Consider the following 14,834-nt stretch of genomic DNA (forward strand, 5'->3'; position numbering starts at 1 on the left):
CATCTTGTAGATAGAAAAAAAAATCAAAACAATAAATATCTGTGAAATTCTCTGAATTTGTTTGAATGATTGTCTTTAAGAGTCTAGAGACTTATTATTTATTATTATACACAGAATCAAAATGATTTCCGCAACCCAGATAACCAGTTTCTTTGTTATGTGCTAAACTGATAAAGAACAGTTAATCCGTCTCTATCCATTAGATGTCTGGAACCAAAAGTGATCTGATAGAAGGTTAAATTAACAAAAATTACAATAAAATTGGTTCTGTAAGGTATACAGAGACTGTAAGGCCATGTGCACACGTTAAGGCTTTTTCGCTTTTTTTTGCGTTTTTTCACGCTAAAAACGCTATAAAAACTCATTAAAAATGCATACATTATGCATTCTATCATTCAGAATGCATTCTGCATGTTTTGTGCACATGGATGCGTATTTTTCTCCGCGAAAAAAACGCATCGCGGTAAAAAAATGAGCATGTTCATTATTTTTGCGGATTTTCTGCGTTTTTCCCGCAATTCTATGCATTTGGGAAAAAACGCACAAAAAACGCATCAAAAACAAGTCAAAAACGCAAAAAAACGCATGCGGATTTCTGGCAGAAATGTCCGTTTTTTTGTCAGGAAAATTTCTGCAAGAAATCCTGACGTGTGCACATACCCTAATGGTTCATATGATAAAATACACTTCCAACGTGTGGATTGTGTCCACATAACGCACCTAAAGTAACTTATTATCATTTCAGAACTTTAATATCTTTGTACACATACAGTCAGGGCGGCCACCACGAATTTCAGGGCCCCATACTGGCAACATTTTCAGGCCCCCTTGAGGCTTCGGGGCTTAATAAGTAAATAGTTAGCCTGGGCCCAGCGTGCCACGCAGTCTGCGAGGCCAATTATACAGTGGCTCAGCTGCGCTGCCTGAGAGCAGGCTGTGCAGCGTGTCTCTGACAGTCCGGGCCCCCCATCTTTACTTCTGCTCACTGGGCCCCATTCACCAGTAATGGCGGTCCTGCATACAGTACATCCAGGTAGATGTCTAGAATTACACACAGGGGGTGGATTATGTGACACGTTACCCCAAACACTGTAATCCACAACATATTACTATAGACAGTTATTCTTACCATCAATGCATTGGATGAACAGACGCTGTGAAACCCATAGTAAAACGCTGAGAACTGCTTGTGAATCGTTTTGTTAAGGAGGAAATCTACATAAAGTTGGACATATTCTGAAAGAAGAAAAACGTCGTTTAATACATATAAAACTATTTTATAAGGGATCATTACAGATTAGAGTAGTCAAGCTCACATAAATTACCTTTCCTGTTCTGATTGGTGACTGGGATTTTATCTCCACCAGGTTTAAGATTATATGACTTAATGACCCCAAATTCTTCTTGAAACACCTAAAAAGTAGAAATGATGTATATAAAGTGAGAATTTAGGGATAAATATCCATGAATGTTCCCTACAGAAGATTCCTGTAGTTATATCAGTACGAGAGGTTTAAAGGGAAACTGGTCAGCAGTTTTTTGATATTTAATATTTGACGTTTCCTATACAACCAATATAATGTAACACGGATGTCATCTTCTGTGATTGCATGACTTGTGTCTCACTAAGAATATAGTGACAGCCAAGATATTTAATAGGAACAGGTGACCCGTTATTCCCATAGTACTTCATGAATCGACTATAAGGTAAGATGTGGAAAATTCTATCTAATAAGACTTGTGAGTAAGAAAAGAGACGGTGGTCGGGACAGACCTGGAATGTAGAATAGAAATCCTCCTCCACGTTGCCTTCATATGTTAGTAATTCATTCAATCCATGAGCAAGTTCCTAGACACAAAAGGTAGAACTAAAATGTCATCTTAACTGATAATTTACCTTTATATTTCTGAGAAAATAATATGACAACTGTAATAGACAAATCATAGCAGCCATAATGTGCATACACAGGCCGGCAGGAGAAGAACGTTAGAAGTGCGGTCCAGGAACTTCTTCACGCCTTACCACACCTAGTATGAAGAAATGGTGGGATGACTTATTGGACGCCTCTATACCTACTACTTATCATCTACTTATTTCCTTCCCCAAAGTGCTACCATTATGATTATAGTTAAGATGGATGAGTGCGAGGTGACCCCCACCAAACCCTCTACAAATAACTTACACCAAGGGCTGCCTCTACCACATGTATGTTGCTAAAATGAAGCACATCCCCATACAAAAGTGCCAAAAGCATAAATAATGTATAGAAAGAAAAAAAAAAAAAATCAGCTTTATGGTATTTATATACTCTGTTGGGAAACAGGTTGTGGTGATGATGATAATAATACACTAGAAGTTGTATGGGGTATGTACTTTTTTGTCTTAGGGTAAGTTCACACAGGGCGTTTTTGCTGCTTTTTTTTCTGCAGCAAAACCTGATCATCTTTGACAGGAAAGAAGCTGCGTCAAAAATGCAGGTTTAGGTGCGTTTTTGGTGCATTTTTTTGTTGCATATTTGGTGCATTTTTTTCCTCTTGGTTCACGCTAATGTCCTTGGATTTTCAGCAAATAATGATATATGCGTTTTTTTCAACACCCATTCAAGTCAATGGGTGAAAAACTGCAGCAAAAATACTGATAGAAGTGACATACTCTATGTCAAAAAAACGCAGCAAAGCACAAAATACTGATCAAACAAAACAATGTGTGTGCATGAGAATTCTGAAATCTCATAGGCTTTGCTGGTATTGTAAAAAGCAGCTGAAAATTAGCATAAAAAACGCAGCAAAACGCCTTGTGTGAACTTAGAGGTTATTGTACAGTACATGGATATCAGGTTAAGAGACGCCCAAATCCAGAAGCCCCAATGGTCCATAATGTGACAGCTGATAAGTGGCTGACAAGTCACTGAAATCACTATATTTCTATGTATCGCCAGATGATTCCTCCCGTGGTGACAGAGACAAGTTTGCAGGGGTCTGTCTTTAAGAATCTTTTTCCTTTACATTTTTTCCCCACAACCCTCCAAGTCACAATCAAAAGTCCCGAAAGCTGTTAAAATTAAACTTTCCCACAAATTTGTTGGGTGTATGAGAAAATTTGCTTGTGACTACATGGCTTCATCCAACTCAATCCAGAGGGTAAAGGGTCAGTGAAGCAGCTTCCCGGCCTCTTGTGAGCATGAGATATAGTGATGAGTAGTGATGAGCGAACGTGCTAGGATGAGGTGTTATCTGATCATGCTCAGGTGTCAACCGGACGTCTTCGTTGTGCTTGAAAAATATGTTCCAAGTCCTTGTGGCTGCATATCTCGCGACTTTGACAGCCGCAACACGTGCAGGGATTGCCGGTTTGTTAGGACAACCCTGCATGTGTTGAGGCTGTGGAACAGCCACGAGACATGCAGCCGCAAGGACTTGAACATATTATCCGATCACGCCCAACACACTCGGATAATATGTTCAAGTCCTTGCGGCTGCATGTCTTGTGGCTAACAAACAGGCAATCCCTGCATGTGTTGTGGCTGTCGAACAGTCACGAGATATGCAGCCGCAACGACTTGGAACATATTTTTCAAGCACAACGAAGACACTCGGTTAGCACCCAAGCATGCTCAGATAACACCTCACCTAGCACGATCACTCATCACTAGTGATATGCTTTAGAGGACATTGGACATTCAGTATGGAGCATAAAATAGTGAACAACAAACCCAAATTGTACTCACTGGCATGATCTGATACAGGTCATCTAGTGTGACAGATGCAAGGCCTACGGGGATGTTCTGGTCACAGGGTACTATGGGAGGACTTAAAAGCTTCTTGTAACAGCAAGGTGGGAAGCGGATATCTAGAGTGATGCTGTTATAGACAGCCAGCCCCATCAACTATTGGGAAATGTTAAGTCTAAACACGTCACACAGATCGGAACACAGTTATCGCAATTACGGATCTATTTCTTGAATATCATCCTACATTACGATTATATTTTACTGCAATGTTGGCTCTGAAGGCTCATTAGGATCCACTTCACACAGCAAATAAGAGAACAGTGAAAGTTAAAATCTGATATATTATTATTGGAGGCCCTTTCGTCTCGGGGGGCTTCTAAATATAACCGTGAAATGAATGAACTGCAGATTTGCTAGAAGATACAGGTTGATGTATAATAATCCGAAGATTCAATACCATAGAAGGACTTCTTGAAGTTGGCCAAAAAAAACCAGATGTGTAGTCATTATGCCCAGTCTAGTAATATAGCAGCAACTTGAGGATGCACAGGCTAGATTATCATATGCTGCATTTCATAAGGGTGTATTATAAGAGCACATTACATCCTAATGACTAGAGGATTTACTATGAAACTGGTTGCCCGGTCGCAAGTGAAAAGTCTGCAATCCCTCTGTGTGACTGCATACAAATAAAAGAACGACCGATGTCACTTCTAAACAGAAACCAGTTGTGTACAGGTGCAAACAGAGTAGCCATCAACATACAGAACTGACAAAGTTGTACTCTGTAGCGCTATAACATGCAACTGTGACATATATGATAGATTAATTGCTTTACTGCTTTAGAAAATGTGAAAAATTGCGAATACTTAGCATATAAATTGGCTAATTCTTCTGTACCCAGCAGCCACGATAAGGCGATACTCGCTGCTGGGAACCTATCTAATGTGAATCCTCTCCTAGGCTGAAGCCTACATTAATTTGGGTACATACAAGTCTGCAGTCACTCAGATCCCAAGTCCTCCCAGCACTTGCACTGTGTGCTGCGAGAACTCGCCATTGTTTTCCCTGGGAACAGCTGTCAGGTATGCAATATGCATAGTCCGGGGCATAACCTGTCTAGTAGGCGCGACCTCATTCCATACACTTGTATTGAGCAAGGCTCTGCTCACTGCACGAGTTCTGCCCAGGAGAATGCTTATTGAATACCTTACCGCCATTCCTGGGATAGACAACCACAAATTCTCGCAGTGAAGTGTGTGTTGGGAGGACTCGCAAATTTGCGGTCAGACATAGGGACTGAAGACTCTTCATTTTAGACCAGACAACCCCTTTAAGGAATTTTCCCATTTTATAACAGAATGGCAAATGAAAGTTATGTCATCACGTTATAAACAGAAGGGATGTAATCACCAGGACCCCACTGATGAATGCTGCTTTAGTGTGGTATCCCCCTCTAAGTTTGGCTATGACACTGCGGTGAAAAATGTCACACCACTATACCAGTACAGAATACAAAGTTATGGCACATCCTAGCAACATGATACTTTATTTTAAAAGATGCTATTAAATACTTTTGAATTCTTTTAAAAAGTTTTAGGGTCTTTCCTATATGCCATTTGAGAGCATGTGGTAACATTACAATGAGAGACCCTCTTATAACTGGAGAGACAGTGAAAAGTGTGGCTTGTGCTCTAGCGGTCTCCGCAGCCATATCATCTGATCAGGACAGCATGCTGGCTCAGCGGTTACTGCTGCTCTGCAGCACTGAAGTCCTGGGTCCAAATCCTACCAAGAACAACTGGGTTTCCTCCAGGTTCCTCCCACACTTCAAAGACATACGGATAGGGGATATACAGTGCATTGCGAAAGTATTCGGCTCCCTGGAACTTTTCAACCTTTTCCCACATATCATGCTTCAAACAAAGATACCAAATGTACATTTTTGGTGAAGAATCAACAAGAGGAACACAATTGTGAAGTTGAACGAAATGTATTGGTTATTTTAAATTTTTGTGGAAAATCAAAAACTGAAAAGTGAGGTGTGCAATATTATTCGGCCCCTTTAATACTTTGTTGTGCCACCTTTTGCTGTGATTACAGCTGCAAGTCGCTTGGGGTATGTCTCTATCAGTTTTGTACATCGAGAGACTGAAATTCTTGCCCATTCTTCCTTGGCAAACAGCTCAAGCTCATTAAGGTTTGATGGAGATCGTTTATGAACAGCAGTTTTCAGCTCTTTCCACAGATTCTCGATTGGATTGAGGTCTGGACCTTGACTTGGCCATTCTAACACCTGGATACGTTTATTTGTGAACCATTCCATTGTAGATTTTGCTTTATGTTTGGAATCATTGTCATGTTAGAAGAAAAATCTCCGTCCCAGTCTCAGGTCTTTTGCAGACTCCAACAGGTTTTCTTCAAGAATGGTCCTGTATTTGGCTCCATCCATCTTCCCATCAATTTTAACCATCTTCAATGTCCCTGCTGAAGAAAAGCAGGCCCAAACCATGATGCTGCCACCATCATGTTTAACAGTGGGGATGGTTTGTTCAGGATGATGAGCTGTGTTGCCTTTACGCCAAACATATCGTTTGGCATTGTTGCCACAAAGTTCGATTTTGGTTTCATCTGACCAGAGCAACTTCTTCCACATTTGGTGTGTCTCCCAGATGGCTTGTTGCAAACTTTAAACAACACTTTTTATGGATATCTTTGAGAAATGGCTTTCTTCTTGCCACTCTTCCATAAAGGCAAGATTTGTGCAGTGTACGACTGATTGTTGTCCTATGGACAGACTGTCCCACCTCAGCTGTAGATCTCTGCAGTTCATCCAGAGTGATCATGGGCCTCTTGGCTGCATCTGTGATCAGTCTTCTCCTTGTTTGAGATGAAAGTTTAGAGGAACGGCCGGGTCTTGGTAGATTTGCAGTAGTATGATACTCCTTCCATTTCAATATGATCGCTTGCACAGTGCTCCTTGGGATGTTTAAAGTTTTGGAAATCATTTTGTATCCAAATCCAGCTTTAAACTTCTCCACAACAGTATCACGGACCTGCCTGCTGTGTTCCTTGGTCTTCATGATGCTTTCTGTGCTTCAAACAGAACCATGAGACTATCACAGAGCAGGTGCATTTATACGGAGACTTGATTACACACAGGTGGATTATATTTATCATCAATTAGGCATTTAGGACAACATTGGATCATTCAGAGATCCACAATGAACCTCTGGAGTGAGTTTGCTGCACTGAAAGTAAAGGGGCCGAATAATATTGCACGCTCTACTTTTCAGTTTTTGATTTTCAACAAAAATTTAAAATAACCAATAAATTTCGTTCAACTTCACAATTGTGTTCCACTTGTTGTTGATTCTTCACCAAAAATTTACATTTGGTATCTTTAATGTTTGAAGCATGATATGTGGGAAAAGGTTGAAAAGTTCTAGGGAGCCGAATACTTTCACAAGGTACTGTAGATTGTGAGTTCCAATGGGGACAGTGATGATTGTGTCTAAAGCGCTGATGAATTAATGGCATGATAACAATCATAATAATTTTTAGAAAATAGGTTAAATATAACCTTTTTGTTACCTTCTAAGCAGCGGCAAAAAAACCCAAATATCATTAATGTGTCTAATATGTAGTGCATTTGTTTGCTCCTGCTGGCCAGACATAGACAAGGTAGTGATTTGTTCCAATTAAAGGATACAGTTCCAACCAGACGAAATTCGGAATAGTTGTCACACTTAAAACTGCTGAACCAGTGGAAGTTGGAGTCCTTGTGATACGTGAACATGCCTGAAACACGGAAACAGGATTAATGATTGAGAGCAATATGGGCGTATGAAACTAATCAATATGAATCAGATCTGTGAACGTGTAATAATCCACGCTAGGAAAGAGGCGGCTGTTCTACAGCACTGTACACTATTCACTTCCCAAATATCTGCTGATGGGCAAAGACCCCACTAGTCTCATAGTAGGGGGAAGCACAAAATGATGCCACAGTCAGACAGTCTTAGTGTTGTCGTTATTACTGCTCCAAATTATCTATTAGTAACTAGTAGATTCCTCATGGGAGTTCAGGGGTAGGGTCAGCCATGTCCACCTGTCTCATAAGAACATGCAGACAAAAAAATCAGAAGCATTGAAAGAGGCCTAGATGCTCATGACCACCAAGTCACTAATGCGGCCACACTTAGAATACTGGGTACAATTTTGGTCTCCATTGTATAAGAAGGACATAACTTAACTTGAGAAGGTGCCAAAAAGAGACAACCAGGTTATTAAGGTTTTGATGGGAGTTGCAATGCCAAGACAGGTTATCAAACTTGGGGTTTTTCAGTTTGGAAAAACAAAGGCTAATGGTGCAATCTCATTACAAAGTACGAATATATGAGGGGACAGTACAGAGATCTTACTAATGACCTGTTTACACCTATTTCTTCAACAGCGAAAGGGGATATTCTCTACATTTAGAAGATAGAATGTTGGTTGAATCATAATCTCACATGCAGATTCTTTACTGTAATATGGAACGCTCTGCCACATGATATTGTAATGGTTGATTCGTTAAAGAAAAAAGTGTAATAAGAGCCTGGATGCCTTTCTTGAAAAATATAGTATTACAGGTTATGGATACTAGATTCTGTGATGAGACATTGATCCAGGGAACTAGTCGGATTGCCGTATGTGGAGTCGGGAAGGAATTTCTCCTCTAATATTTGGCAATTAGCATCTGCCTCATGAGGCTTTTGCCTTCTTCTGGATCAACGAGTTATAGGTTGAACTCGATGGACATATATCTACTTTCAACTTTAAAACAAGAATTGACTGCAAAAGTGTAATTTTAGGAAGCAGCTCTATTCCATTAATAGTGCCCCTACACCACAGAGCCACGTACTAACTGGACTTCTTCGTCTTGAACATCTTTTTGCCACAAAAAGCAGAAGAGGGGAATGGCACCAACTGCCCTGCGATTATGTATTGAGTCCATGTTTGTCCTTCTTTTGTCATGTCAATGAGTAAATAAAAAAAAAAAAAAAACTGTATTGGTGGAAATCTGTGACAGACACCCCTTAAAATGAGAGTCTCAACAACCATGCCACACAGCTCAGAGATTTGGGCAGTAGGGGCACTCTACTAAGCATAGGAACCCAAGTTCTAGCCATAGGAGTCTCAAAATATAGACACAAATTGCATTTTATGTTCTGATTTTATTTTAGATAAGCACATTATTAGACATCAGTTCTTCACACCAGTCCCAAGACTACAATCACTATTTTTACTCGAGCCTCCATCTTTATTCATTTAAATTGCTATGTGGTAATCAAGCCGACTTACCATAGTCCGGATGGAAAATCTGTCTGATTAGCAAAAGAAACCACTCTTTAGTAAGACCACCCAAGTCAAGGCCAGCTTCACCTACAAATGTAACTTTCAACTTTTTCTTTAGGTCAGCTTGTTTTCTCGTAAGCTGCGGAAATAGAAGATTTAATGTGTTTTACAGGCTGCAAAGTGATTTGGTCAAAAGTTTTCTTATAAAAGGTATTTATTTTTGGACCACTCGTAGACTATAAACGTGTGTGTTTTTCATGCTTTACTCTGCACTGGCGTTCTAAATTATCAATGCAGAGCACATAGCTTGCAGGAGATCATCCAGCTAAGGGTGGAAAGGCGGCTGTCAGACACAGCTAGACTCTCCACATAGACAGGTTATACCATCTTTGCTTTCTCGATCTTGTATACACAATACTGAATTAGCACTTGTTTATACAGATGAGGAAGCACTGATAGTGCTTCCTCCTCTGGACCCAATGTTTATGAGATTGTTGGCTGTGAGTGAGGTAACAGGAGATGCTAGGTTCTAGGACACAGCAGTTGTATTATGCAGAAAAAAGGCTGAATCTCCCCTGTAACTGAGGCTAATATTCCAACCCCACTTACAGGGAAAATCAGCAATAGTGTTGACCAACAAGTGAAATGCTCGAGTGCTCATTATTCTATTCAAGCATGTCAGACATTCTCGACTCGAGTAGCGAGCATAATGTAAGTGAATAAGCATTTTTCTGGAGGACTGAAAAATTCTCGCTCTCTCATAGTTCACTTACAGAGATCGGAGCACTCGAGCCCCACATGATACTCTGCACTGCTCACTACTCGATTGAGCACCCCCCGAGCCTCGATCAATTATCGAGAGACGCCGAGCACGGTCGCCCATCTCTAATAAGCAATGAAAAAAAAATTATTAATATGTTAAAATGCCCCTAAAGGTTTTAAAAGACTTTATGAAGGGCAAAGTGTACAAAATACATAAAACCAAAAAAAATATATATAAAAAATAAAAAAAATTAAAAAGGCAAGACATTACCAGTCCAAATAATTATTTCTCCCCCCCCCTCCCCCCCCAAAAAAAACCGTCCAAAATAGAAGTTAAAACTCAGACATATTTCTGGTTCTCTACATTGTTCCCTTATGTAAGAAAAGAAATAATATACAAATAAGACACAAATTAAGCCCAATTTACAGACAATATGAGAGGCAAAAATTATTTTCAAATCATATTAATAATTATTTGAATAAGAAAACATTTTTTTTAGAGCCATTAAAAGTGCATGTACAAAAAAACCCTGAAAATGTGCCAGGCCGGAAGTGGGGGAAAATGTCCCAGTCGTGAACTGGCTAATCTGGACAAAAGATTGCCAAAAGTAGCTTGATTAAAAGAGATAAAAATGTCCAGGTCAAAATTGACTGACCTACAGCTGTATGTGTATCTAATAAGATAAAGCGTGCATGCAGATACTGAAAGCTGGCACATCATCAATCCCCAATTGTGTAATCTGGCTTTTACTAGTAACCCAAAATTACTTCAGGAACTACTGGACTTTCGGAAGACATGTGATATGTCGGAAGACTTTTTTTTTTTTTTTTAAAGGGAACCTGTCACCGGGTTTGCCTGATACGAGTTATGGCCACTGCCTTTCAGGGCTGACATCCAGAATTCTATAATGCTGTAGATAAGCCCCGATCCAGCCTGCAAGAGAAGAAAAATAACATTATACTCACCTACGGGGCGGTCCGGTCCGATGGGTGTCGCTCTTCTTTGTCCGGCGCCTCCCATCTACACAGGCTCCCCGGCATCGCGCTCCTGCACAGGTGTACTTATCTGCCCTGTGGAGGGCAGAGAAAAGTACTGTAGTGCGCAGGTGCCGGAAAAGGTGAGAGAGGAACAACGCCTGCGCACTGCAGAACTTTGCTCTACCTTCAACAGGGCAGATAAGTAGGCCTGCATAGGAGCGCGATGCCGAGGAACCTGTGTGGATGACGCAGGGCCGCGTCATCCACTTGATGCAAGCAGGAGGGCGGCATCGCAAGAAGATGGGAGGTGCCAGACCAAGAGGAGTGACACCCCTTGGACCAGACCGCCCCGCAGGTGAGTATAATAAAAGTTATTTTTCTTCTCTTGCAGGTTGGATCGGGGCTTATCTACAGCATTATAGAATGATGTAGATCAGCCCTGAAAGGTTATGGCCATAACTCATATCAGCCAAACCTGGTGACAGGTTCCTTTTAATAGCTTTTTCATAACTTTAAATATTATTTTTTTGCCATAACGTTTTAATTTTTTCCATCAATGTAGCTATTCGAGCTCTTGTTTTTCGAGAGAGGAGTTGTATTTTAAAAATACTATTTTGGGGGGCATATATCATATTAAAAACCATTCCTGAACTCTAAAGTGGGATAAATTATAAACAGCCGTGGAGGTATGGCTGTGCAGGTGCTTCTTCCATAATAACAGATACCTTTTCGTAGAGATCTGAGGCGCTAATCAGCAGAAATCTAATGTAGAAGCCATATGCAAATCTGTCCGAAAATATACTGGCGAATGGGTCATTAGAAAATGATGTATTGTTTACATCAAGTTTTACATTTACTTTTTAAAAACATGTTTTAATTTTATTTTACGTATCGTATCTCTTTCAGTTTTCACTCAGCCCACTAGGCTGAATACTAGACACATAATTCCATTTTATTTTCAGCAGCCACACAGAAATAGGATGAAATTGACTGTCTCGGACTGACAGTGATACATGAAGATTTTCTGGCCATGGTCTGAGCTTGGGCAAAGGGCATTGGGAAGGGGGAAGGGAGCTATGGCCATCACCTACAGTGAATGGTGGGTGCTTTGTTAACTGCTGTATATTGCGGTGATCTCTTTCATTGTAATCCTGTCTGTAATGATAATGAGAAAGCTGAAAAGTCTAGTCTTAAGTCAGCCATACACCTTAGATGACTCCCAGAAAAACGATGCTACGGCCGGCATCCATCTCGGGCGAGTCTCTCATACACAGGACGACCTGTTTGGATTTTTGTTAGCCTTTTTAACAAGGTCAATAATCAACCACTGACCAAGATAAAAATCGTCGATCAGCTCTCATTTAAAAGCATGGATTGGCAAGTGTAAACCCGGGATTAGTGGCAAGTGTGAAAATGACAAGATTTCTCTGTTTTTTAATATTGATAGGGATACATAACATTGAAAAAATAAATAAATGTGATGGTCCCATGCTTAGCTCTTTCCCAAACTAACATACAATAAGTGGTGCATGCACCGCTAATGCTTTCCAGCTAGCACTCTCTAAATTGAATCTGTCGCCGAGTTTTTGCTACCCCACCTGAGACACATAGACCCCGATTCCAGTGATGTGTCACTTACTAGGCTGCTTGCTGTACTTTTAGTAAAATTACTGTTCTGGCAGCTGCAGATCTTACAGTTCTCTGAATGCTGAGCCCTCTATTGCCCCGCCCACACCACTGATTGGCAGCTGTGCACAGGCAGGAAGCTGCCAATCAATGGTGAGAACAGGTTAAGAGAGAGTTAATGAATATGGGGAACTTTCAGATTAGGTGGCCAAAACATGGTGACAGATTCCCTTTAGGGCCTCCATACACATTAAAATAGATCGGCTATATGATGTTTGTTGGGCCTCCCAACTACCTCAAATCACTGCCAGAGGTGACTGTAAGTGGCCTTCTACTCTTAACCCACTGGACTGGGCATTCATGTGTGTGTGGGGGGGGGTTGCCCAGAGAGACGGCTACCTCCTGGGTTTGTACAGAGATTTTAGGAGGAAGATACGTCTATGTAGCTGGTCTCCACTTATTGGCCCCCATCTAAAAAAAAAAAAAAGACAGGGACTGGTAACTACAATGTCAGCAGTTCAGCCTCATACTTTGGTCCTTCAACTTGAAGCCATCACATCTCAGCATACAAGTAAAATATTAAAAACAAGATTCCAAGTTGTCAAATTGTTGAAGTGTAAAGAAGTGTCTTTCATATATTTCGGCTAGTTGAGATTTAACAATTTTATTACCTCGTCCAGAGAATCGCTCACCAGCTGCAGCCTCCTGACTTTGATATTAAGAAACAACATGTTCATATCTGGTTTCTGTCTCCGAGACACTTTATCCACAAGACTTTGCTGGAAAAAAAAAATAAAAAATTAAAGAATAGTTAAAACTGAACAAGGTTCGGAATTTCAACAATATTTGGCAAGTCTGCGATGGTTTAATTTATCAGCAACGTTGACCCAACCTGGTCTCACATTGACTTGAAATGATGAAACCAGAGATTAAATAAAGTCCTCTACACATCACCGTGGAGTTTGTAATGTGTGCACGGGCCATTGATTGCCTTTCTTGTGCAAGCTCCAGGGCTTTGCATCATGTTTGTGTTGTGGGGCCCCAGACCGGCTCAGTGGATGTTTCACTTACAACAAAAGTAATTCATTTTGTTTTGTAATTTCCGCACTACGAAGCTTGGGCAAGAATTTCAACAAATTTCTGTTTCATGTATGGTAAGATTGGCCGAATTTCTATATTACATAACATATCAATATAAAATGCTGTTTTAGGTATAAAGAACTGGACAGTGTTACTGTGCAGAAGCCATGCCATGATAAGGCAGCCCTCGGGCGCCAGCCTCGCAGCCTCTCCTAGGCTACCGCCTCAGGCATCAGCCCCGCTGACTCCCTTCGGGCCCCAGCCTCGCAGCCTCCCCTCGGCTACCGCCTCAGGCATCAGCCCCGCCGACTCCCTATGGGCGCCAGCCGCGCCGCCTCCCCTTGGCCGCCACCTTGGGCGGCCTCTCCTCAGCTACCGCCTCGGGGCCAGCCCCGCTGCCTCCCCTTGGCCGCCACCTTGGGCGGCCTCTCCTCAGCTACCGCCTCGGGGCCAGCCCCGCTGCCTCCCCTTGGCCGCCACCTTGGGCGGCCTCTCCTCAGCTACCGCCTCGGGGCCAGCCCCGCTGCCTCCCCTTGGCCGCCAACCTTGGGCGGCCTCCCCCCGGCCACCGCCTCGGGGCCAGCCCCGCTGCCTCCCCTTGGCCGCCACCTTGGGCGGCCTCTCCTCAGCTACCGCCTCGGGGCCAGCCCCGCTGCCTCCCCTTGGCCGCCACCTTGGGCGGCCTCTCCTCAGCTACCGCCTCGGGGCCAGCCCCGCTGCCTCCCCTTGGCCGCCAACCTTGGGCGGCCTCCCCCCGGCCACCGCCTCGGGGCCAGCCCTGCAGCTTCCTTTGGCTGCCGAGGTTTTTTTGTTTTTGTTTTTTTGTTTTTAGACAAAAGTGATATTCATTTCTAATACATTATTAACAAATCTATTAAACAAAGGAAGAAATCAAAAAAAGAATCACTAAAGATAGATGTCAGATGACTGAAGGCCAGAGGTTAACCAGAAAATGGATCAGAGATTAACTTCTCCTCAATTTAAAAAAAAGAAACTGTTTACGTCCATTGAACACAGTTTCCAGATTTCTCAATGTTTTGTATTAACTGCCAGAGAGGTCAGTGCTCCTCCAGTTTCTGCAGTAATACATTACACCGCCATGTGCCTCCTGCTCACGTTACAATGCAGCAGTACTAAACCACACACAAATACTAGCGGTGCCGCTGCACATTAGACTAAAGTTGCTGAAAATGGAAAATTTCAACCATAACGAATATTTTGGGGTGAAATTTAATGATCATTTTAGGCACACACCTTCATTGCCTGGAAACAGGCATGGCCATGTTAGAAATGTTCAGTAGATACAGAGACGATTGT

General features: G+C 41.8%; 1 protein-coding gene across 2 annotated transcripts in view; it reads right to left on the bottom strand.

The window, feature by feature from the left end:
* Positions 1-14,834, bottom strand: part of HECTD2 (HECT domain E3 ubiquitin protein ligase 2) — a 255,198-nt gene that overhangs the window by 13,667 nt on the left and 226,697 nt on the right. For both annotated transcript variants that reach the window (XM_069753465.1, XM_069753466.1), the window contains exons 12-18: positions 13,109-13,216; positions 9,078-9,210; positions 7,444-7,532; positions 3,729-3,887; positions 1,775-1,849; positions 1,326-1,413; positions 1,130-1,236 (exon numbers count right to left, since the gene is read on the bottom strand). In XM_069753465.1, coding sequence (XP_069609566.1) covers positions 1,130-1,236; positions 1,326-1,413; positions 1,775-1,849; positions 3,729-3,887; positions 7,444-7,532; positions 9,078-9,210; positions 13,109-13,216 — 759 coding nt within the window. The remainder of the gene's footprint in view (positions 1-1,129; positions 1,237-1,325; positions 1,414-1,774; positions 1,850-3,728; positions 3,888-7,443; positions 7,533-9,077; positions 9,211-13,108; positions 13,217-14,834) is intronic.

The sequence above is a fragment of the Ranitomeya imitator genome, chromosome 2, assembly GCF_032444005.1.
Source record: "Ranitomeya imitator isolate aRanImi1 chromosome 2, aRanImi1.pri, whole genome shotgun sequence".
Lineage (NCBI taxonomy): Eukaryota > Metazoa > Chordata > Amphibia > Anura > Dendrobatidae > Ranitomeya > Ranitomeya imitator.